At 44.1% G+C, this 23,754-nt stretch overlaps 2 protein-coding genes across 15 annotated transcripts in view; both read left to right on the plus strand.

Moving 5' to 3' along the window:
- Window positions 1-12,663, plus strand: part of FBF1 (Fas binding factor 1) — a 30,053-nt gene extending 17,390 nt beyond the window's left edge. For all 14 annotated transcript variants that reach the window (XM_083598090.1, XM_083598093.1, XM_083598097.1 and 11 more), the window contains 13 exons: window positions 158-313; window positions 1,936-2,036; window positions 3,456-3,662; window positions 4,241-4,348; window positions 5,643-5,782; window positions 6,206-6,324; window positions 8,352-8,474; window positions 8,996-9,181; window positions 9,675-9,851; window positions 10,597-10,734; window positions 11,655-11,793; window positions 11,941-12,062; window positions 12,403-12,663. In XM_083598090.1, the coding sequence (XP_083454216.1) occupies window positions 158-313; window positions 1,936-2,036; window positions 3,456-3,662; window positions 4,241-4,348; window positions 5,643-5,782; window positions 6,206-6,324; window positions 8,352-8,474; window positions 8,996-9,181; window positions 9,675-9,851; window positions 10,597-10,734; window positions 11,655-11,793; window positions 11,941-12,062; window positions 12,403-12,486 (1,800 nt within the window). In that variant the 3' untranslated portion in view covers window positions 12,487-12,663. The remainder of the gene's footprint in view (window positions 1-157; window positions 314-1,935; window positions 2,037-3,455; window positions 3,663-4,240; window positions 4,349-5,642; window positions 5,783-6,205; window positions 6,325-8,351; window positions 8,475-8,995; window positions 9,182-9,674; window positions 9,852-10,596; window positions 10,735-11,654; window positions 11,794-11,940; window positions 12,063-12,402) is intronic.
- Window positions 12,664-16,486: 3,823 nt separating this feature from the next.
- On the plus strand, window positions 16,487-23,754 carry MRPL38 (mitochondrial ribosomal protein L38). The gene is made up of 9 exons (XM_083598282.1): window positions 16,487-16,609; window positions 17,147-17,326; window positions 18,443-18,571; window positions 18,666-18,874; window positions 19,680-19,752; window positions 20,057-20,102; window positions 20,753-20,911; window positions 21,820-21,956; window positions 22,700-23,754. Exons 1-9 carry the CDS (start codon window positions 16,543-16,545, stop codon window positions 22,834-22,836), a joined length of 1,137 nt encoding a protein of 378 aa, XP_083454408.1. The 5' UTR covers window positions 16,487-16,542; the 3' UTR covers window positions 22,837-23,754.

The following is a 23,754-nucleotide window of genomic DNA, read 5'->3' on the forward strand; positions in this document are numbered from 1 at the left end:
ATGGAAGTCCCACAACATCTGGGGAGGGCAAAGGCTTCCCCACCCCAGTTCCATCACATTCACCGCACATGGGGACGCAGTGAAGCCTGCAAAACATTCTTCCCTTGTGAAAACGCCCTTCTGTATCTTCTCTCTCAACTCCTCTGCCCTTTCCCAGCTCCTGCACTTGGAACCCCACATGCTGAGCTCACCTAATAGCAGCGAGTATGAAAAAAGGCTGGCGGGTCTGCAAGCGCAGCTGCGAGAAAGCCTGGCGAGCTATCAGGCGGAGCTCCTGGGTGCTCAAACTCGCATTGCTGAGCTGGAAGGTCAGGTAAGTTAATTGCGCTTAAGGCATGAAATAGAAACAGCTGCTTTTTGCATCCTGTTATTTTAATGGAAGCACCATGTCAGGGGACTGACATTGGAACGAGGGGGGAGGCAGGGGGTCTGTTGGAATACAGAGAGCCTCAGAAACTCCTGAGGAGCAGTTCCTCTTCCAGTGGTGGGAAAAGCCACACCTCCGGTGGAGAAGGGAGGGAAGGGGCCAGCCAAGCGAGGAAAGGGCTCGAGGATGCTGCTGAGACCCCCAGTGCCTCACCTCGCCAGGAGGGGCGCACGCCACTTCCATCACCCAGCTTGCGCAGAGGGGTGAAATGCAAGGAGGGGAGGAGGAGGCTTGGGGTGCCGAAGTTCTTATGTTGGGGGAGAAGCCAGAAGGGGCCACTCCCAGAATCTGCAAGTGACTAAGACGGACATGAACTTTGTAGATCTGCACTGTAAATAGTTTGCACAATAAAACCTGTAAATGACAGGTCGGAGTCCTGCCTGGTTACTCACGAGCAACCACCAGCAGCATCTGACACACCATGCTATGCATTAACAGCACATTCAAAGAAGGAACATGAATCCTTACGTAGCCAAAACAGCACCATCCATTGCAAGTGGAGGAGGTTTCAGTAGACTTGAGGAAATCCCAAGGTTTGCAGTACAGAATGTAAGAAGAGCCCTGCTGGAAAAGGCCAAAGGTGTATCTAGTGCAGCATCTGGTTCTCCTAGTGACTGCCAGAGGCCTATGAATCAGAATAGTAGAATTGTAGAGTTGGAAAGTACCCCGGGGGTACATCTAGTCCAACCTCCTCAATGCAGGATTCTCAACTAAAGCATCCATGGCAGATGGCCATCCAACCGGGACTCTCCCCAATTGAGATTCCCTGTAACCAGCATTCAGACAGTGGATGTAGATCATAGCCCTCATGGGCCTTTGATAACTTTAGCCTCCATTAATTTCCTTGATCATCTTCTAAAGTCATTGTGGGAGATTATGCCATGGTTCAGCTGTATGCATAGTGAGAAGAAATTCTTCATTTTAACTGTCCTTAATCACCCAGTGTTCAGCTTCCTTGAATGACCCTGGGTTCTAGTATTATGAGAAAAATATTTGGGGTGTGGGAACCCTAAGCTATGTAAGGAGACCTAAAGCACCTCACTGAAGACTGAGCAGGCTCCGTTGGCATATAATGTTGATTGACTCTTAGGGATGGAAAATTGGAATGGAATATGCTGGAAAAGGGCATGACCAGCTGGCTAGAAATCTGAACAAGAGGACTTTACATTGCAACATTTTGTTGCAGACCCAACATGTCATAAATGTGCATGGATAGTGAGTGTTGATAAACCTGGCCTTACTCTGCTGTAGAAACCATGTATGTGTAAGTAGCTGATGGCATGTGAGTCACGGAAATATGACGACTGCTTAGTCACATTATTTAACAGTAAACATCCTTGTGATGGTCAAATTGCTTTCTCTCTCTCCTCCATCCCTCCAAGGCTTCCCTATGTTAAATCTGAAGCAATGCTCCTGTGTTGATGCAATGTGTGAGTGGCTCCAAACCAAGTAGCTGTACCCTGTTTATGGATATTCATAAGTAAACTGTGTTTTTAAAATTCATTTAGGTCAGGCGGCTGGAGCTGGAGAAGAATCAGCAAAAACTTCTGCTGGAAAGTTTACAGCAGCGCCATCAAGAAGACTTGGAGCTCATCGAGAATGCTCACAGGTACTGGCAGCTGTTGCTGGTGCTCAGTGGGACGAGTAGAGCAGAAAGCAGGAAGACCAACAGTAGGTGGCGCTAGAACCAATGGCAGGAGGAGAGAGCGGCACCATTACTGTCTGTAAGCAAAATGGCAAGAGGGTGGTGGTTGGCTGAGAGCAGACTGATGTTGGGTGTGGCAGCGCTCCATTTGCCTTAATGGACCAACTTCCACTGGGCATTGGTTGTTCTGAACGCACAAACTCATCCTAGAGCACCTGCCCCAAGGATCCATATGAAACAGGAACTACAGAAACTTACTCATAGGCACATCTTCCCACAGGGACTTGCACGGGTACTTATTCCTACGAATACCAGGAGCATTTTCTCTTCTTGCCTCTTTCCAAATGATTAGGCCCACTGTGAAGTGTGTTGCCATCCCTTCCCTGAGCGGACATGCAGTATGAGCAGTATATATCTTCCTTGCCAGTCACAGCCTGTTTGAGCAAGAGAGCTAGAGGAGTTTGCTACAATCACAGTTCTACCACCGGAACTATTGCTTTGACACATCTTCATCTAAGCTCCCCACAAATGAATAAATAGGTTGTGTTGGAAGCTCCCAGTGTTTCAAAGCTACCAAAAAAGCATACAGTGGTACCTCGGGTTACAAACACCTCAGGTTACAAACACTTCGGGTTACAAACTCCGCTAGCCCGGAAGTAGTACCTCGGGTTAAGAACTTTGCCCCAGAATGAGAACAGAAATTGTGCGCTGGCAGCAATGGAAGACCCCATTAGCTGAAGTAGTACCTCAGGTTAAGAACGGTTTCAGGTTAAGAACGGACCTCCTGAACGAATTAAGTTCGTAACCAATGGTACCACTGTATCATAAAAGGTTAAAAACATACAGTATAAGAAACAGGTAATAGCAAATAAAAACCACTTTTAGAAGATGAGGTTATTGGTGCTACAGTGTAATGTATATGGAAAATGAGAGAGAGATGCTGATGTGAGAAGCTCAGTTTTCAAACCTAGATAGCTATACAGGCAAATAAGTCATAAGCCAGTCACTAGACCCCTAAAGCAGTTCATTAATTACAGATGGACAGGCAGACATCATTTTATTTCTGTGCCACCTTTCCCTAGTTAAAAACCATGCTCAAGGCAGCTTCCAACAAGAAAAGAATTACATAATTACAAATATAACAATAATAGTCATAAACAATAACACACATCAAAAAGTACACAACCAAATTAACAATTTCCACATTAAATCGTAAGGTAGAAAAACTAAAGATACAAAAAAAAAAAAGATCAATAACAGCAACAACCCCTCCTCCCTTGAAATACTAGTGAGTGAACAATTACACAAGAATATCCTACATCGCTTTTTTCAACCCAAACACGCTTGGGAACCCGTGTGGTGGTGTTTTCCCTCCTGATGTAGGAACCGTGTAAAGGTGATTGAGGACTCGTACCACCAGCGTGAGGAACGCCTCCGGCAAGAGAACCAAGAGCTGGCAGCTCGATACTTATCTTGCTGCCAGAATGCAGAGGAGGCCAAATCGGAGTTGCTGGCCCAACACCAGCGCCGGCTGACAGAGCTAGAGCAGGAGAAGGCCAAGGATATTGACCGGCTACGGGAGCTTCAGCGGTATGTGGTGAGGGAGGTTCAAAGGGATTTGGGTGGCTTTTCAAAGCCCAAGTCAGACAGTCCATCCTGTTGCTTTTCCTTTGACAAATGTTCGAACTTCAGTCCTTCTAGTGTGATGAGAGCCAGTGTGGTGTAGTGGTTAAGAGCGGTAGTCTCATAATCTGGGGAACCGGGTTCGCGTCTCCGCTCCTCCACATGCAGCTGCTGGGTGACCTTGGGCCAGTCACACTTCTCTGAAGTCTCTCAGCCCCACTCACCTCACAGAGTGTTTGTTGTGGGGGAGGAAGGGAAAAGGAGATTGTTAGCCGCTTTGAGACTCCTTAGGGTAGTGATAAAGCAGGATATCAAATCCAAACTCTTCTTCTTCTTCCAACATTTGGCCACACTTTCTGTGTGACCTGAAAGCTTGCCTTATTTGTGGAAAGATCTTTATATCTTTAGAGAGAGAGAGAAAGCACAATTTAGATTGGCCTAAACTCTGAAGTGAGATTCGTCCCAAGAACCTGTTTGTTTTATTCCATTTTCCTAGCAATCATGTGTCTAGTGTCTTTTCCCCCTCCCCCTTTGGGGACCCCCAGGATGTCTATTCTGGAAATGCGCAAAGACCACGAAGAGCAACTGCAACGTCTGAAACAGCTGAAGGCTCAGGAGATCGACGCAGTGACCAGCGCCACCTCTTACACCAGGTAACACCTGCTGCCCACCTGCGAGCTCAAGCAATTGGAAAGAAAGAGAAGCCAGTGCTAGGAAACAAGGAACATAGATGGACAATTGTCTGTAGTGCTCAAAGGGTGTCTAGTCTTTCAGCAGCAGTAACTAAAAGGGGGTACTTGAATGCAGGTAGTCAGAAACAGAGTTGCGGACATACAGGAATTCTCATATACACGTGACGATTGAGAGCCTCTCTTTACAAGGAAGGATACCTGCTTCAGTCTGGTACACAAATACAGGTGTTCAGGGTTAGTGGGAGAATATGATCAATGTCTGCAGAAGGTGTGGGTGTCCTCTGCTCTCCTACTGGCCAGTAGCCCATCGGGAGTGGTTCTGCTTCGCAGATGAGCACTGCATTAACATCAGCCACAGGGAGTGGTGATGGAGGCCTCCTTCCCTCCTTTGCCAAGATCAGCCTTCCCCAACTTGGTGCCTTTCAGTATTGCCGGACTCCCAAGCCGCATTTGCCCCCAGCCAGCATTGCCCAATGGTCAGGAATAATGGATGCTGAAGTCCAACAGCATCTAGTGGGTACCAGGTTGAGGGAGGCTGGCCTAGGTGAACTGTAGGCTGCTTTGCTCTTGCAGCACTACTGGGGAAGTGAAACGGGTCAGGAGAAGTCAGAGGGGTTTTGCAAAGAATGGGACAGGGAAGGAACCCTCCACATGTTGAAACGGGATAAGATGTGAGAGATTTAATGGGTATGTTTGGGGATGCTGCTACCTAAGGAGAAAAGGGTGATTCAGGAGGAATTACACTTTTCTGAGGCTGTTTCCAGTGACAAGGTGACTTAACAGTGCTGTTGTGGGAGAAACGGGGGTTCAGGTGGAGGTTAGAGGCCACACGCCCCAAACACACACAAGTTCTGAGCAAGACCTGAGAATTTTGAGGCACTGGCGCAAGGCTCTTAAACTGATAAATCTAAGGGGGAAACTAGTTTTGTTATTGTTAAATTGCTTCAGGATCTTTCATGGAAAGGGAAGTGGTATTCATAAATGAATGAATGAATGAATGAATGAATAAAAAATAAAATGCTGGCCAGAAATGCAGCCTGCATATCCTGGGCAAAAAAGGGCCAAGACTCCTCTGCTCTAAATTTGCGCCCTGTATGACCAAGTAGCCAAAACATGTCTAGCCCACCTCCAGCAGAAGCAACATATAAGCCTCACTACTGCAAAAGAAGCTTCCCGGATCATGTTCTTTGTGCCAATGGGAAACAAAAGGATGCATGGTACTGGGCAACTTGGCGCTCACGTTGCTTTTTTCCAGGTCTTTGAATGGTGTCATCAGTCAGATGGAGAAGTTCTCCAGCAACCTGAATGACCTTGCTAACAAAGTGGAGGCCACTCACCACACCACATCCCAAGGACTTGAGATTGGGTCTCGCCAACGGGATGAACAACTCAGGGGTACGTGGCTTCCCGACACTAGGGACCTAAATGCCACTTCCACAGGACTTCCTCTTTCACTGGGGCACTTCTAATTTGGGAATTGGAGATTTTGAATCAGCTTCAGCAGATTCTCCTGTAGGGCCATGAAACTAGCGTAGAATCAGCGCAGAAGGATTTCCGGAACTTTCCCTTTAGTGTCTTACAAAGGCAAATAAAATGTGATGGAGGCTGTTGTCTGGGGGTGCCTCATCTTCCACTTCATTTGTGTGAGGTAAAATTACAAATTTCTTGGAAATTGGTAGGGATAAGCTGGTTAGCACCAGTTATGCAGTCTAAAACTGTTGGCACCAGTGGGGAGGGTTGATTTGAACAAAGAAATAGGCCCCTATACTATTGGAGCCTTGCAAAGTGTCGGTAATTCTTTCTTCCTCCCTTCTGAAGTTCTGGAAGACCATCTGATCCGGCAGCAGAGAGACATGGAAGAAGAACGCAGCCGGCTCCAAGAAGTCATCTCTAAGATGGAGGCCAGGCTGAATGAGCAGACTCGCCTTCTGGAGCAGGTGAGCTATTGCTGGAATGGCAGCCATTTATTGTAGCAAGAATGTGACTTCTGGGATTCGCAACTTTAAAGGGTGACCTGTTTTTCCTCCCCAGCTCCTCCTCAAATAACATGCTTGTTTTAAGGTGGCTTGAGTTATCCACTGGATTCCTGAGCCCTTTTCAACTACATTTATTTACCAGCGTTGTGGAAACTAAGTGGTCCACCAGATAAATGTCACCTCACAGCCTCGCTCAGGCTGCTACCACTTACAGGGTGAGGCGTGCAGTAGAGTGCACAGAAGGGGCAAGTGAATATCAGATTTGGTAAGCAGAATTTTACTGAGGGAACCCACAACTTCCATTAACACCAATTTCTTAAGATCGTAACTGAACAAAAAATGGTAAAGAGTGGACATATTTCTTGATTTAGAATGACATGTTGAGATCCGAGCAAGGGTTCTGATCCAGTTTGCTGTTTATGAAAACGCTCCTGGTAAACTAATTCAGAATAAAATACCTGTATTAGCATAGAATTAGGAAAAGGTTTCACAAATGTGCATTGAAAGAGTGGAGGAAATTATTTTGCTCACTGTCATTATATTAGCAAAGGGGATTTTGAAATTTGTTATTTATCATGGTTAATTGAATGACATGTCTCTAAAGCAGGGATGGGATGGAGAACTTGTGATCTTTCAGGTGCTGAACACCTACCATCTCCAGCTCTGGACAGTGGTCAGGGCTGATGAGAGTTCAACAACATCTGGAGGGCCACAAGTTCCCTGTTCCCAGTTTGAAACTTTGAGCGTGGTTCTAAGCCATGTTTATTCTTCCGGAACTGTTCAGAGGGGCTTGCCGCCCCCCCCCCATGAGTTAACAGAAGAAAATAAGAAAAAGCACATTGTTCACTGATCAGTGGTTAAGAATTGCCCCAGTTCCATGGCATATTCCTCCACTGTCTTCCAAGACAGGTGAATGCCAATAACAACTTGTCTGCGTACATTAGTTTTCTTACTATGTGAAGGGTTGCTGTGTGGTGTGGCATTGCATCAGGTTGATGACACAGCTGTGACTAGAATGACTTTCAGTTGAGCAACACCCACTATTTGCCCTTGCTTGCCTCCTTGCCTCCTGTCCTCAGCTTGTCATGAGAGCTTGTCCTTCTGCTGCTCCACTGAGCCCCAATTTCTTCTTAAAGTAGCCACTGCCGCCACCCCATTGCCCTAGGATTGTATCCAACTAAACTCTACTCAAAGTAGATCCACTGAAATTAACAATCCTAAGTTAGTAATGATAACTTCATTGGGTTTATTCTGAGTAGGACCAGCATTGGTTACAACCCTTAGATGTAGGACTCTTTCTGTAATTACCCACATAAAAGTAAAGGTAAAGGACCCCTGGACGGTTAAGTCCACTCAAAAGTGACTCTAGGGTTGCGGCGCTCATCTTGCTTTCAGGCCAAGGGAGCCGGCGTTTGTCCACAGACAGTTTTCTGGGTCATGTGGCCAGCATGACTAAACTGCTTCTGACACAATGGAACACCGTGATGGAAACCAGAGCTCACGGAAACACCATTTACCTTTCCGCTGCAGCGGTACCTATTTACTTGCACTGGTGTGCTTTTGAACTGCTAGGTTGGCAGGAGCTGGGGCAGAGCAACAGGAGCTCACTCCATCATGGGGATTCAAACCGCCGACCTTCTGATCGGCAAGCCCAAGAGTCTCAGCGGTACCCTTTGCACACAGACAAAATAGAGCTCAGTCCTGAAGCATAAATATTCCTTTAATTAGCAGACAAGCAATAGATCTTGTAATTCTACCACCCTGCCTTGGTGTGTCTGCCTTAGCTTGTCTAGCAACCGTTCTGTTACAAGTATATTGTTGTCCACTCTGACCTGCTAACCAACTGAGTCCGTCCCTCTCTCAGCTTTCCATTCCCACATGGTCAGTCAGCCTCCCCCTTGGACTGCTGACACACCCAACTGCATTGCTTTCTTGCCTAATGGTGCAATGAGCCTTCCCTGAGCAGATCATATGTCTTTCTACCTTAGGAACGCTGGAGGGTGACAGCAGAACAATCCAAAGCATCGTCTTTGCAACACTCGCTAGAGGAGCAGAGGAGGATCATGACCCAGCAGCTGAGCATGGAGAAAGAAGAGCTAGAGAGGGCAAAGGTTAGAAGGGCCCTTGGTGGTTTTGTTCGTTTGTTTGGGGTTTTTTTTTAGCAAAATGCCAACACACTGCAAAGTGTAGACAGATCCGGTTGTAAATATGGAGCAGTCTATACCAACCTGGAAGGTGGGAGGGGAATTTCTATACACCTCTTGCATTTCCTGCTGCTCTTGTTTCTACATAGAGGTTCCTCCGTGACAACAAAGAGAATTTTAAAGTGTTGGGTTTCTCCCCCTGCCTAGGCAACTGACTATAAGTTCAAGACACACAGGAATTCGTTGTGAGCCCAGTTTTCCGAACCAGGAAGTGTGGGGTATAAATAATAAAAAAAAATTAATTAATTTATTATATTATATTATATTATATTATATATTTATTATTAATTTATTTAATAATTTTTTATTTATTTTTTACCTTTAAAAATGCCATTTTGGTGTACGAGGCCTCTTGTTGGATTTGATGTTGTTCTGAGGCTTTCAAGAAGTACGCATTACTTCCCTGTGTTTCTCTTCGTTGCTCCCAGAATGCTTTGCTTGACGAGCAGAAGGCCGTCATGCAGAAATGTGCCGCGGAGCGCCATAAGCTTGCTGCAGAGTGGTCTGAGCTCCACACCCAACAGAGGCTGAGCAAAGAACGCACAGAGAGGGAGGTGGACCGGGCTCTGCAGATTGACTCCCAGAGAGAAGGGGCTATCATGAGCCTGGCAAAGGTACAAAAGGGGCTGAAGGAGAGCATGCTCAGTTCTGGAGCTTTCTTTCAAGGCTGCAGCCTAGGGCCTAAATGATATGAAGTGAAAATAAGAGGTGGGAGAATCTGAGAGGATATTTAGGTCGGGGCTTGTGAAGCGTTGCTCTTCAGAATGCAATAACAATAAGGTATGTGTGAGGAACCTGCGACCCTTGAGATGTTGTTGGACTTCAACTCCCCTCAGCCCAACCAGCATGGTTACAGTAATATATTATTTCTACTTTGTCTTTCTACCATTATGCGTACACACAAAGAATTAAACACTACAATGTAGGCATGGGAATATAAGATGCAGTAATTAAATTAACTAGAGGATCTTTTACTGAATAGCCATTGCCTGCTGCTCAAGTATGTGGGAACTGAACTAGGTGGATCTAAGTCATTATAAGGAGCTGCCTAATATTCCATTCACAGTAATACAAGATAGCAAATCTGTCAGGCTCTTTTTTTATTAGGAACGTGCAGACCTGCAAATCAAAGCCAGTGAGCTGAGATTGAAGGAGGAACAGCTGGCGAGAGATCGGGAGATTCTGGAGCAAGAGAAGCAGGAGCTGAGGCTGGAAAAGGAAAGGGTCAATGCAGCAGCTTTGCACGTCAAGCAGAGGACCGAAGAAATCCATAGCATGAGCAAAGTAAGAAAGCCTCATTTCCCCCTTTACACATCTAGCTGTGCTAGGAAGGCAGAAGAAGAAGGAAACTGAGTCAGAGCAGAATGTAGGAGCCAAACAACAGGTTTGGCTTCTGATGGTCTGGTTTCTAGTCCTAGGTGTAACATCAGAATGTGATATTTTGTTCTCTCAGTCGTGGAGATGCTGAAGCACACGACATTGTTCTTGGGTTGAATCCAACAAACCCACTGCATGAATAGAACAACTTGTGCAATGGAACTTCTCCATTCTATCTTTCCACTGTCTGCCCCCAAACTCCCCCAGACCTGCCCTGCAGGGTTGAGAGATTCTGGTGGGGAGTGGGGGGATGCAAAGGGCATATGGGGGGAGAGGGAGGGAAAGTTCAATTGCACAATCACAAGTCATTCTCCTTATGCAGTTACTTCATTGGAGTCAACCCTTTGTGCCAGATTCAACTAAGTTGTTGCTCTAGCAGAAGCCGGCACAATGAGTTCTATTTGCAAAGTGGGACTTCCTCCCCCAGCACAACCTCTGTCTCCTCTGAGATCTGTCCAGGAGGGTTTGGAGAACCCCCGGAACAGGAGGAGGAGAGGAAATTATTTTGTGGCGTCACCTTCTCCTTGGAAAATAGAATTAAGATCTCACTGCTTGTTGCTCAAGACAGATTTTGTTGTGGTAAGCACACAGTAACACCGAATGTGTAGTAACAAATTGGGTCCTGATGATTCTTTCTCCTCACACTGCAAAGCTATCCTCTGAGAAATACGAAGAGGGGGAAAGAGCCCTCATGGAGGCAAGGAAGGTGGAGTCGGAGCATCAGGCCAGGCTGCGGCTTGTGCAGCATCAGATGGAGCGACTCAGGGAGCAGGAGGAACTGCTGCACCAGGTGATTTCTCTGAAGCTTTTAAACTATTTTGTTGCCTGTGTGTCAACACCTTTGTCAGTCTCGGCATTATTATTAGTAATAATAATTCATAATAATATTTATTAGACTTATTAGTTTAGGACAGCTGTCCTGAACAAAAGATAGAAATACAGTGGTACCTCAGGTTAAGAACTTAATTCATTCTGGAGGTCCGTTCTTAACCTGAAACTGTTCTTAACCTGAGGTACCACTTTAGCTATGGAGCCTCCCACTGCCACCGCGCGATTTCTGTTCTCATCCTGAGGTAAAGTTCTTAATCCAAGGTACTATTTCTGGGTTAGCGGAGTCTGTAACCTGAGGTACCACTGTACCACTTTTTTAAAAATCCCACCCTGCCTGTGCAGTGGAGATTCCTCTCCTCATACACCCCTCAGGTCTGTTCTGGGGCAGCTTTCAGGTGGCTGCCCAGAGAGAGGAAGTTCTGCAGAACGTGGTGCAAGAGACAATGACACACAGGAGGCTTTTTTTTGGGTGGTAGCTCCTCTGTTCTAGAATGTTCTCCCCTCTCTCCTGTGAGGTGCATCTGCTGCTCATGCTGTGTAGTTTTGTAGGCAGCTCAAGGCACACCTCTTTGCTCAGCCTTTGAAGGGTTGATGTGAAATGATCCACTCCCTCCATTATTTCTTACCGATTTGCTGCTGCTTTTATCACGTTTTGTTTTTGCTTGTAACTTTACACACCCTTGGACCACCTTTGGGTGAAGGGGCAATAATAAATCCCATTCAATCAAATAAATAAATTTCGGAGGCACATGGCAAGTTAAAAAAACTCATTCTGTGCACAGGACACCTGCTCAATGTGGGTTTGTTGCCCTGAACCACAGAGCCTCCCACCAGAATGTTTCTCATTCTCTTTCTCATTCTCACACCGGACTCTGTCAGGAGCACCTCAGCCTGTCTCAGCAAAGGAGGCAGCTTGAACAACTGCGGATGGGACTTCCAAGCAATCCATTGGTGTTCCAGACCACATCCCAGATTCCGTTGTCAGGAGCTCAGGCCAATGCAATCTCCAGGACACACTGTAAGTAGCTACGCAGCCACTACCAACCCCTTCAGGAGTGTTTCTGGGAGGAATCCTAAGGATAAACCTTGGAGATGTTTGGGACATGATCTGTGAGGGCCTTTGTGTGGAGGCTCGTTACTCTAGCTAAGTTTATTTCCTTCACAGATTTCTCTCTTCCTCTTACTGATCTACCTAAAGCCAACCCCGGAACCTCTCAGGGCCAATCCAGTTCAGGACCAGCAGATCTCTATGCTAAACTGGTGCTTCATAAGATTTCAGCTGATCGGGTAAAAATTAATTCTCTAGCTCTTCTGTAGACTGGGAACATTACCTCTTCCCCGGGCTTGTTGTTTCTGCCCTGATGCTGTTTATACAACTTTCATATTACATATTTATACATAGCTCAGTTTCAGTTCTAACCATTGCATGCTTATTTAAAGAAGAGCTCTGTTTAGCTCACAAGACAGATGGATTTATTATTATTATTTAACAATATTTATATACCACTTGGTTGTAATAAAACCTCTAAGTGGTTTACCCACTAAAGTAAGTTGGTGAATGGGAAGGTAGCATAATGAGTTTGTGACACCCACAGATCCTGTTAGACTTTTCTTTTTTTAAAAACAGGATCATGATTTCTTAGAGGAAGAACAGTTCTTCTTAGAAACCTTGAAGAAAACCTCCTACAACGCTCCATCGCAGTCAGCATGAGAATGAAGGAATCCCTTCCTGGATTGATGGTTTCTCCTAATAAAGATGGATCTTTATCATATTGATATATATTTTTTTAATGCTTCTGGAGGGCGGTGGTAAATGTAAACATGTAAATGCCAAACCTCACTTTAACAGACAAATTTGTAAAATAAAACTTTTTACAGTTTCCTGTAACTCCCTGCTTTTATGAAAAACATTGGGGTTTTTTGGGCTGAAGCTTTTTGTTTTTAGGTGCCATTGGAGCTTGATTCATTTGGGTAGCAAGGTGCTCCTGGCCATACCCTGGCTCTCCACCCTATTGCCCAGTACATTTCTGAGCACAATTCAAAGTGTTGGTGCTGACCTTTAAAGCCCCAAACAGCCGCGGTCCAGTATACCTGAAGGAGCGTCTTCACCCACATCATTCTACCAAGGGCCTTCTGGTGGTTCCCTCACCGCGAGAAGCCAAGTTACAGGGAACCTGGCAGAGGGCCTTCTCGGTAGTGGCACCCACCCTGTGGAACGCCCTCCCACCAGATGTCAAAGAGAACAACAACTACCAGACTTTTAGAAGACATCTGAAGGCAGCCCTGTTTAGGGAAGCTTTTAATGTTTGATGCATTACTGTATTTTAATATTTTGTTGGAAGCTGCCCAGAGTGGCTGGGGAAGCCCAGCCAGATGGTTGGGGTATAAATTTTATTCTTCTTCTTCTTCTTCTTCTTCTTCTTCTTCTTCTTATTATTATTATTATTATTATTATTATTATTATTATTATTATTGCATTCCTTTCGTTGTGGCACTTCCCATCCCCTGTGAGCCGAAAAAGGTCAATAGAAGACTCTCCAGATTATATACTTGCTAAGGCATTCATCCTGATTTGCTTGCACAAAGTTCCTGTGGAGGTTAGATCATATTCTATCTTTTATTGAGCTTCATTCTGATTCATTTACAGGACAATTACACAGCAATGACCATTTGTCTAGCATTCATCCTGATTTCCTTGTCGGATGTTTACACAACTTCCCATTAGTCATTTGTTCTTTGTTATGATTTATTAAATGTGTATACATCCCTTCAGATCCGTAGATCTCAGGGCGGTTCACAACATAAAATTACAATATAAAAAACATAAAATGCATAATAAAAATAAGAACAAAAACAAACCAATAAGCCTCCTTCCCACAACACATTTAAAAGGACATTGGACGTCAATAAGCCAAAGGCCTGGTTAAAGAGGAACATTTTTGCCTAAAGGTATACAGTATAATAAAGGCGCCAGGTGAACTTCCCTGGGGAGAGCATTCCACAAATGGGGAGCCACTGCAGAGAAGGCCTGTTCTTGTGTTGTCACCCACTGGACCTCACATGGAGGAGGCACACAAAGAAGGGTCTTGGAGGATGATTTCAGGGTCTGGATAGGTTCATATGGAGAGAGGCAGTTCTTGAGGTATTGTAGTCCTGAGTCGTTCCGTTTGTTCTTTCCACACTTCCCAATGCATTTCCCCATCGCTTTCTATACCACAGAAAGGCCCTTTCAAGAAAAGTGCATTTGTTGCACTAGGGCACCAGGGCATAACTGCCAACTGTTTCCTTTTTTTAAGGGAAATTCCCTTATTCCGAATAGGATTCCTTGCAAGAAAAGGGGAAAGTTGACAGCTATGCACCAGAGTTCATTAATTCACTTTAAATAAGCAAATCTAAAATTCTGGCATGCTATTGAATCTGTGCAAGAAAGTGACAGACATACTAACTTCTGCTGTTACTCATCTTTCATCAGGGTTGGAGATCCTGTGATCTTCCAGATGTTGCTGGACTGCAACTCTCATCTGGTCATGGCCGATGGGAGTTGTAGTCTAGCAAGATATGGAGGCCACCATGTTGGCTATTCTTGATTTAAACTAAGCAATGCTAACTTTAACTTCTGATTAAGTGAATTATCAGGAGCAAAGGGGGAAGTGGCAGTGAAAAGTACTATTAGCTTCTAATGGCTAGTTTTTCTGCTGTTGGTGACAGTAATTGTGCGGTTACAGTGAACAATTGTGAAAATCTGATTTAAACCACCAAGCTGCAGCCAGTCACATTAACCACCAGTATATTAAGCTGTAAAAATTGAGTGAGTTCAACTAACAAACAAAAAGCTATTTTAATAGAAAGGCAGAAAGAGATTTCATTCCTCTTCCCCATAATCTTCAGTGATTTACTTCCATTTTCATTATTTCTCTGTAGCAGCCATCTGTTCTCAGCAATTGGCACATTCCATTAAGGCCAGAAAGCTTAATAAAATCTGTAGCCATAGGAAAAACAAACTGCTTAGTGGAATAATATATTTTAGCAAGAGGAGGCAGAAGGTGTTTAATCTCCACATGTCACTGTTTTTTTTGGTCAGAGTTTCCATCAAGGACAAATGCTGCTTATTTGAACTGTAATGGGTGGTTTTAAAAAAAAACCCCAAACAGATAAAAACAGAACTGGGCATTTAGTTGATCAGACAGTGTAGAAAAGGGTTTAGCTGTGCTTACCTAAACCTAGAATAATGGGTAGTTGTGGCAGAAGAAAAATCTCACAATTCTTTAGATGAAATCACTGAATTAGGATCAGGAAGACGTAGTGAGGGGGTAATGTGGCAGGTTTTTTTTTTTTTAAAAAGGTAATTTTATCTCTGTGATCTTCATTCCTGTTATGTAGCTGTAAAAGACACAAAGAGGACTGCCATCTGAAGAGGGGACACTTTAACAAAAGCTATCCAAAATAAAAGAATTCCTTCCAGTAGGTGCTACTGGAAGGAATTTTTTAATTTTGTTTCGACTACGGCAAACCAACACTGCTACCTGCCGGTAAACAAAAGCTATCCAAGTTCACATCACTAAATCCATCATGGCTCTATTATAACCTAATTTCAAAGATAACTGGACTGCAGCAAAGTTGGGAAGAAATAATAATTGCTTATGACTATACTATCCTGATCTCATCTGATCTTGCAAGTAGTGCAGGATCAGGCCTGATTAGTACTTGGATGAGAGTACATGTGGCAATACCAAGTGCTGGACCACTGCCTTCTTTCACTGTTATGGGCCATCCACTGTGAAGTAACCAATACTGTATGCATGGACTTTCTACCTGAGACCCTGGTCCCCCCAACTACAAAAATCATCTCCAAACTGGCCCCAATATTCTTGATAATTCTGCTCACAAACAGAAGCACTTCAGGATTGCCAGGGGAATTATTTCATAAACTCCTCTGCAAAGTTGTGCAAAAAAAAAAAAAATTAAAAATGGGGGAAACTGCAGCCAGTTCTGTAGGATTGCTTCCTTTTGCAGTGCTTTGCTACGCTGATTGGTGTAGTATAGTATCCAGCATGGAGCTCAACTGTCTGCCCAAAGGCAACTGCAAAACAGTGCTCAAAATATTAATCCTGGCAGGAGAACCCAGATCATATCTGCCTACAGTGTGGCCCAAGTATGGAATTCATAGGAAAAGGAAGGAAGCAGCTGGGTAGGAGCCAGGCTGAAATGGGGTGCCTAGAGCAGAAGCAATTTTAAAAATAAAAAACAAAAGAAGAAGAAGAAACCTGCAATGAAATCTGAGACAAAAACAGAAGAAGGTTACCTGAAAACAAAAGAGGAAAAAATAAAATAATAAAAGCCTACAGCACCCGGTATTCCCAGGCGGTCTCCCATCCAAGTACTAACCAGGCCTGACCCTGCTTAGCTTCCGAGATCAGACGAGATCGGGCGTGTTCAGGGTAGTATGGCCGTAGACGTTAGCACTCTCTGCTGCCGCTCCTTTAAAGCAGGAACCGAGAGAAAGCACGCCCCCTACACGTACATGGCAAACCTTGAAATACCTCGCTTTCCACAAAATAATCATAAGCACAAGTGATGGCAGCAAAGTAAAGTAAATAAAATAAAAATAAAAAACCCCTGGACTGCATCACAAGGAGCATGAATAGGGCTTTGCTTCTTTGAGAGCTAATAGGCAGGCATTCTCGAAGACAACCGCTCCTGCGTGACGTCATCCAGATTGCGCGTCGCCCCGAGGGCTTTCCAGTCGAGCGACGCCGTGGCTCGCAAAATGGCGGCGCCCATCCTGAGCGCTGCGCTGCATGGACTACGGAATGCTAGGCCTTTTAGTACTTCTGGTGAGTGGCAGCTGTCTCCTTTCCACACTGGAGGATGATGATGGAGGGAGGGGCGGCGGAGTGGGGGCAGGAAGCCGTTAGCCAGCTCTTTTTTGGGTAGCTTGTCCTCCGCTCCTGATGGACTCGAGACGCTTAAGTTCTCTCTAGCCCTGATAATTTAGGAATCGGAGGGGAAATGTTATTGGACGTCTGAGTTTTGTATCTGATGGTTGTGTCGTGCCCTGAATGGCCAATATAATAGTCAACTCCCATGCAAACCTATATGAGCTCTGAGGATGGATAGCTGTGGAATATATTCATTCATTTCCGCCCCATCTGCTGTTGGAACAGAAAGGTGGAAATGCAATTGGACACAAGTTTTTGTAAATGTTTTAAGTATAAAACACGTCTGCGTATTGCCATCACTTTTGTGTCTGCAGTGTTTACTAGTGTCTCTTTTCTCCCCACACCCATTACTTCTGCTTTTGTTTGAGTGGGACAGGCTCAAATAAAATGTAGACCAAACCTTCTATACCCTTTTTTGCTAATTTATTTTAGCTGTTCTCTGGAAAGTGGGAGTACCTCTTGGGCCAATGCCTAATGAAGATATCGATGTTAGTAAATTGGAGGTGCTAGAAAAGTACCGTGTCTTCACTCGCTACTTCAAGGAAGCAGAGAAAGCACAAAAGAAACCTCAGTGGTGGAAAACCTACAGGAAATATGTCACTCCAAAGCAAGGTACACCATTAGGGGGGACAGAAAAGTTCAGTCCAGTTTCTTCTGCTCCTCTCCTTTTCGTATGAATAGTTTATCTACACGTGGAAAGTTCAATCCTATGTGTGCTTTTGGGGGGCAAGTGCCTGAATGCCAAGTACAGGAAGAAAAGTAAAGCAGGGCTTTATTTTGTCTCTGCTGATAGACTGTCACCTTGCAGCAGCCATTCCATTTGACTATCTGAACAGTTTCAGGCCCATGTGGTCACTGTAAGAATGGTGACTTTTAAAAACCAGTGCCTGACCCTGTTGTTTGCCTCCTTCCTCTCCCTCATTTTAGATGAGTGTGAGAGCAGAGACTGTCTTACTACTGATCTTGTGAACTGCTCTGGGAGCTTTTTTGACTGAAGAGTGGGAGTAAAAATATTATGACCTCGTGCCTGAGTAAACGAGCATAGAATTAAGAGCAAATTACATGCCTATACAGTGGTACCTCGGTTAAGAACTTAACTCGTTCTGGAGGTCCGTTCTTAACTTGAAACTGTTCTTAACCTGAACCACCACTTTAGCCAATGGGGCCTCCGGCTGCCACCGTGCCGCTGCCGCACGATTTCTGTTCTCATCCTGAAGCAAAGTTTTTAACCCAAGGTACTATTTCTGGGTTAGCGGAGTCTGTAACCTGAAGCGTCTGTAACCCGAGGTACCACTGTATTCAAATGAGCAGGAGCACAGGAGAAATTTAACAAAAGGAAATAAAAACTGACTGTTCACCTTTTGTTGTTAAACTTTAAAGAGAAACAGAACTGCCCATACTGTTCACTAAGGAAAGCAACTGAACTGGAAACTCACAGCCTTGTAGTGAGCCTGAGCAATGGTTTTTTTCATTCATTTTAAAGAGTTATATATGCACATATGTGGGTGTACTGGGGTCCTGCTGCAGATTGGAGGTGCTCAATAAGTGCCAAGTCCTAATGGGGACACTTTCTACTTACCTTGGGATATCAGGTAACTTTTAAGCTTTGCGAGTATTAAGCAACACCATAAGGCAAGGCATCAGCCACCCAATTTCCCAGGCATTTATAGATTGTCCCTTAGCGAAACTAGAGGCAGAAAGTTTTCTCTATTTTTCTAAAAACTATAGATGAAGAGGCAAAGATCGACATTGGGCTACCTTATTCTCCGCCACCATGGAAAAAAACACTTAAGGAGAGAAAAGCTATAATGAAACAGAATCGAGTGGAATTGGAAAGAGCATCCCGCCTCCGGAAATGTATGTCGGTCACAGCTTCCGCCTCATTTATTCCCTTTCTCTTCACTAAAGCTTATCCACTCAGTATTTCACAGTGCTGTGTTTCTGTTTGCAGTGTTGATTCCACTTGATGATGTCAGAGCTGAATGGGAGAGAACCTTTGGCCCATCTCACAGGCAGCGAGTGGCAGAACACTATGGACTGTACCGGGACTTGTTTGACGATGCCTTCTTTGTTCCCCAAGTTCCTTTAAGGGTGGAATACAATCAGGATGATGAATACGTTATGCCAGTTTATCATGGGAATATGGTGACACCCACAGAGGTATTGTACCAAGTGTATAAGCTTTGAGGGGAAGAATATCCTGTTCTTTTTTTTTTTTTAACTACAACTCATCTAGTAAACATTTTGAGAAAACAGATTCTCTTGAGTACTTTGCCAACTGCTTTGTTCTCCCCCATCCACTCAATGGCATATACCAACAGCTTCATTAGTCTAATTGTTGTGATGTTTATCAATAAGTACAGTGTTCATCAGACTTAATTTCCCGCTTAATGTAGGCAGCTAATCTGGGAGTCGGTTTACACCAAGTCGTTTTTTTAACTTCAGAATTTTCATGTCTCATAGTGATAATTAGCGTTCTTTGTGATTTTGGTCCTCTTCTGTCTGGCTCTATTGAATGTAATTTTACCTTATTCATTCTTGATTATTTAAAAAGCTACATATTATATGCCATTTTCTCCTCTTCCTTCTGGAAATGAGGATGTTTTCCTATATCCCTTTTTGGTGAGACCCCTGAAGTCGCTTCAGTGTGTAGTATCTGTGTAGCTATAAGTAGCAAATCCTGTATGCCAGTAGCAAATCTTCAGTCTATTTTTAAATATTTTTTAAAAAGTCAAAAGTCTCTTGTTCTCTGCTTTTGTGGGTTATTAGTTTGATATTAAAACATGCCCATTTTTATGATCTTGCTGCAAAGATAATAATTGTGACTAGTGTGAATTGTCTAGTTCTGGCTGGACTGATAGAAGCTGGCAAACAAAAGATGGGGTGAAATTTAAACTAATCATATTTGGGAGCATAGGCAAAAGTCGTAGCTACTTTGTAATCATTGCTGTATTTTTCTGCTTAGGCTTTTAACCCTCCCAGAGTCTCATTTGAAGCGGATGAAGGATCCTTATGGACTCTGCTGCTCACCAACCTAGGTGAGTAAAGATTTCCTCGCCCTAGGAATGGCCCAGATTTTATTTTTCTGAGAGGCTGCTAGTTAATGTGCAGGTTCTGCAGTAACAGCAGAAATCCTGGTTGCAAAAGATTATGAAGGAGTTGCCAGTGGTATAGTAAAAAATTAAAGGTGCTGAGTGATCTGGAGCTTTTAAAGCTTGGCCAAGCTAGGGCAAAGGAAAAGAATCATTTGTGCAGCCAGAAAGAGCACCACAAAGAAGCATTACATAACTGTACATGAATAATGATCATTTAATTGAGATTATGTTTATGTTATACACACAGATGGGCACCTGCGTGATGCCGATTCAGAGTATCTCCACTGGCTGGTGTGAGTATTGGCTACTAATCCATCTTTGCACTGGCATCAGTTACCAACTTGGGTTACATTTGGAGCTGAATCTCAATATTCCACTACCGCTTTCATGCAGACTTTCCTAGTCCATGCAGCAACTGACAGTTGCATGACTGCAGAGGTCCATGGCATACCAGATTCTCTACCTTCAAAGATCCTTCTTCTCACAATGACTTTTCTACTGTGAAGTTCCTGCACACCTACCATGGGTTGCGGAGGTTTCTGTGACATGTCCTAGGATGCAGAAACTCTTCTTGTAGAGCCCTAATGAGACTGTGCATCCCTTCTGCAAACTGAAAGCACATGTGGGAATACTCCTCTCACTATGGCAGTACACTGTATGAGTAGGTTGATAGCAGGAGGCCAGCCAACATTCAACATTACTGTTTTTTTCTCATCAAGATGCCCCAGGCTTCCATGGAGCATGGTTTGAGGACCACTGAGCTGGAGCCTTGCTTTTATATATTAAGCCACTTTCCGTCCCTTTTGCTTGTACTGTGGTAGCCTTAGAGAATGCGATTTAGAATGAGGGCAAGTCTTTACCTCTTCAGATGTGTAATGGCCATTTGAACTCCAAATATCATACAGACAAAATCACTCTTGACAATCGTATTTTAACTCAACAGGACAAACATTCCAGGAAACAAAATGGAGATGGGCAAGGAGATTTGCCATTACTTCCCCGCATTCCCCGCCAGAGGAACTGGATACCATCGCTTCGTCTTCCTTCTCTTCAAGCAGCTCCATCCCATTGATTTCACTGAAGATGAGCGGCCTGTGCCATGGTAACTCTTCCCATTTTGCACAACTATGGTGGAATCATTGGGTGCTTCCAGCTTCTTTTGCAAAAGGAGCCACAGGCTTATTTCTGAAGGTAGAATTGTGAACTATCTAGTATTCTCTGAAACGTAAAAATTAGGTCAAATAACAGTACAGCCAGAATGTAAGGCACAGCTCAAGTTGAAAAGGGTGGGGATGGGGACACTTAAGTAAAAAAGATGTGTCCAGGAATAGATTTTAAGAGTTGGAAACCCACTGAAACCTCACCTATTGTAAACAATTGGGCTTGAAGTCAAGAGTAGCAATTGCTCTTGCATGAGTTTGTTACTTCTGTGTGATAGTCTGCCTTCCAAACCATTGCTTGCCATCCAAATAAACATCACACAAATAATTTTTCTTGCTTTTCTCCCAAGAAGCAGGCGTCTTTTAATTTTGTGACTGCAGCTAATTTCCCCTTATTTTTCTGGAAAGAAAAGGAGCATGGAAAACTAATTGCTAGAGATAATGGAAGGAACAAGAAACACAGCTAGCCAACATCCCCTTCCCTCTAACAAGAAACGGTGTAGCCATGGGTGAATTTGATGCAACTCCCTCCTTCCAGGGAATATCTCCTACATTTATATTAGAAGTTTAAACTAGTTCTGAACTGCTTTCTCACCCAAGGAATCTAAAAAAATAGGCCTTTTTCGAGGCTGGCGGTGTGGGGAATGAAAACCCCCTAAGCCATTCAGACTTACCATTTCAGTGGTTTCTTTGGTGGAGCAATTGCTACCTGATGGATAGGGAATATTATTTACCCTTCTATGTTTTACTCTACTGAAGGAAACTGGTGGTGGCTTGAACAGGGTAGTGAAGGTAGCTAGAAATAACAGCAGAAGGGTTCCATTGCATCTCTGTCCTCTCATCTTTTCAGCCACAGTCTCCAGATGAGAACGTTCAAGACGTTCGACTTCTACAAGAAGCATCAGAGTGACATGACACCTGCAGGACTGGCATTTTTCCAATGCCAGTGGGATGATTCAGTTACACGGGTCTTTCACCACCTTCTCGGTAAGTAATGGACCGTACATATAATTTACGGTAGTACTAAAAAAAAAATTAGTAATAATACTTTTTTTAGTAATAAAAAAATTGTGACTGGAGTACATGTCCAGTAATTATGCAAGACCAAAATATTTCTGAATGCGTACTAAATTTAAAACTTGAAAAAATTGGGGAAGAATGCAATAAAACTTGATAAAAGTATACAGAATTGGGAACCTTTTTCTCCCACCCACTGTGTCCCAAGTTCCCAGCTAGAGAAGGGAGGGACTTGTTCTGAACTGCTTGGAGAGGTGATTATTTGGATAGGGACTTCAGGATCCTTGTGGAGCAATGAGGTTTTGGAAGCTGCTTACCACAAAGCCCAGTTCATACAGCAAGTATTGAAATAGCATGTTGGAAAGTACCTAGAGTACTTCATTTAAAGCTGCCTGGGACAGGGGAGCTTGCAGACCCATAACAGTTTGAAGCCAGCAAAGCATCAGTATTTGGACAGCTGGATTGGAGCTATGTGGTGGGCTGGATTTCAATTTAGCAGGAAGGGCAACTGCATTCTTGTACAGGTTTCCGCAGCAGAAAAACTAGAAATCATTAGGGCCAGAGCACAAGGAAATCATGTGCTGTTAGTGGGCCAAAAGTCACCGTTTTCCATTGCAGATCATCGGTGTCTTTGAGCCAGAGGATGCTTCAGGTTGGTGCTTGTGGAATTTGTAGATGTTAGGATGTGCTAACTTCCAATCTGCCCCTTGCAGACATGAAGGAGCCTGTGTTTGATTTTGTGCGTCCCCCTAAATATCATCCACCGCAGAAGTTGTTTCCACACCTCCAGCCTCTGAGGTACCTGGACAGATACAGGGACAGTGATGAGCCTACCTATGGCATTTATTGAAATGTCTTGATACTCCGCTTGCCAACGGGACCCTGGACTGAGTAGCCATGGTGCAACAAAGAACCCTCCCAAGCAGTTCATATCTCTGATCGGAAAATGGAAATATAAGAGGCAGCTGGATTTGATTTGAATCATCACTTTTATTCACTTGGAAGAGAGCGGTGCAGCTTGCATCTATCTTCTCTATATCTTGGAGACTCTGTCCTTGCGATGAAGAAGCAGGCAAGCTGTGTCCAGAGGTCCAGGGCTATTCAGAAGCTGAGTTTCTGCCTCACTTTCTCAGGAGCCAGATGCCATCCATCAAGTGTTCTGAGCAAAACAGTTTTCTTACTCTCTCATCAACTGCTGGGCCATTTCAGCAAATAGCCTCACCTGAATGGGATCAGATAATGCATGAAATATTGCAAAGCACTGAGTTGTTACTGAAACGCTGGACCTTGTTCTGTCTTTAAAGTATGAATAAACATTCTTTTAAATTCATGCTGGAAAATGCTTGTATTTGGGGAGAAGCAGATGGGAGCAGTCAGTCTCTCGGAACTATCTAATATATCAACTGCTTCAATAACTTCAAGCCGCCTCTCCCAACCTAGTGCCCTCTGGATGTTTTGAATACAACTTCCATCAGCTCCATCCAGCACAGTCATGCTGGGGCTGGAGTTGCTGGAAGTTACAGTCCAAAACATCAGGAGGCCATCAGTTGGAGGAGGTTATTTCTAAGGTCAAGCAGGCATCATACCTTTTATGTTTCTGAAGGGGATCAGTGTTGTGACACCTTAAGGGATGAAACCTTTGGTTGGTGGCGTGAACCTTTCATAAGCAATACCTGCTTTGTGCAATGCATGAAACAAGCTGTGGAGCTAGTTGATATATGTTTATATGGTTTAAATGATTTGTTGGAATTAAACCAAATGAAATGAA

This window comes from Podarcis filfolensis, assembly GCF_964270895.1.
Source record: "Podarcis filfolensis genome assembly, chromosome: 2".
NCBI classification, from domain to species: Eukaryota; Metazoa; Chordata; class Lepidosauria; order Squamata; family Lacertidae; genus Podarcis; species Podarcis filfolensis.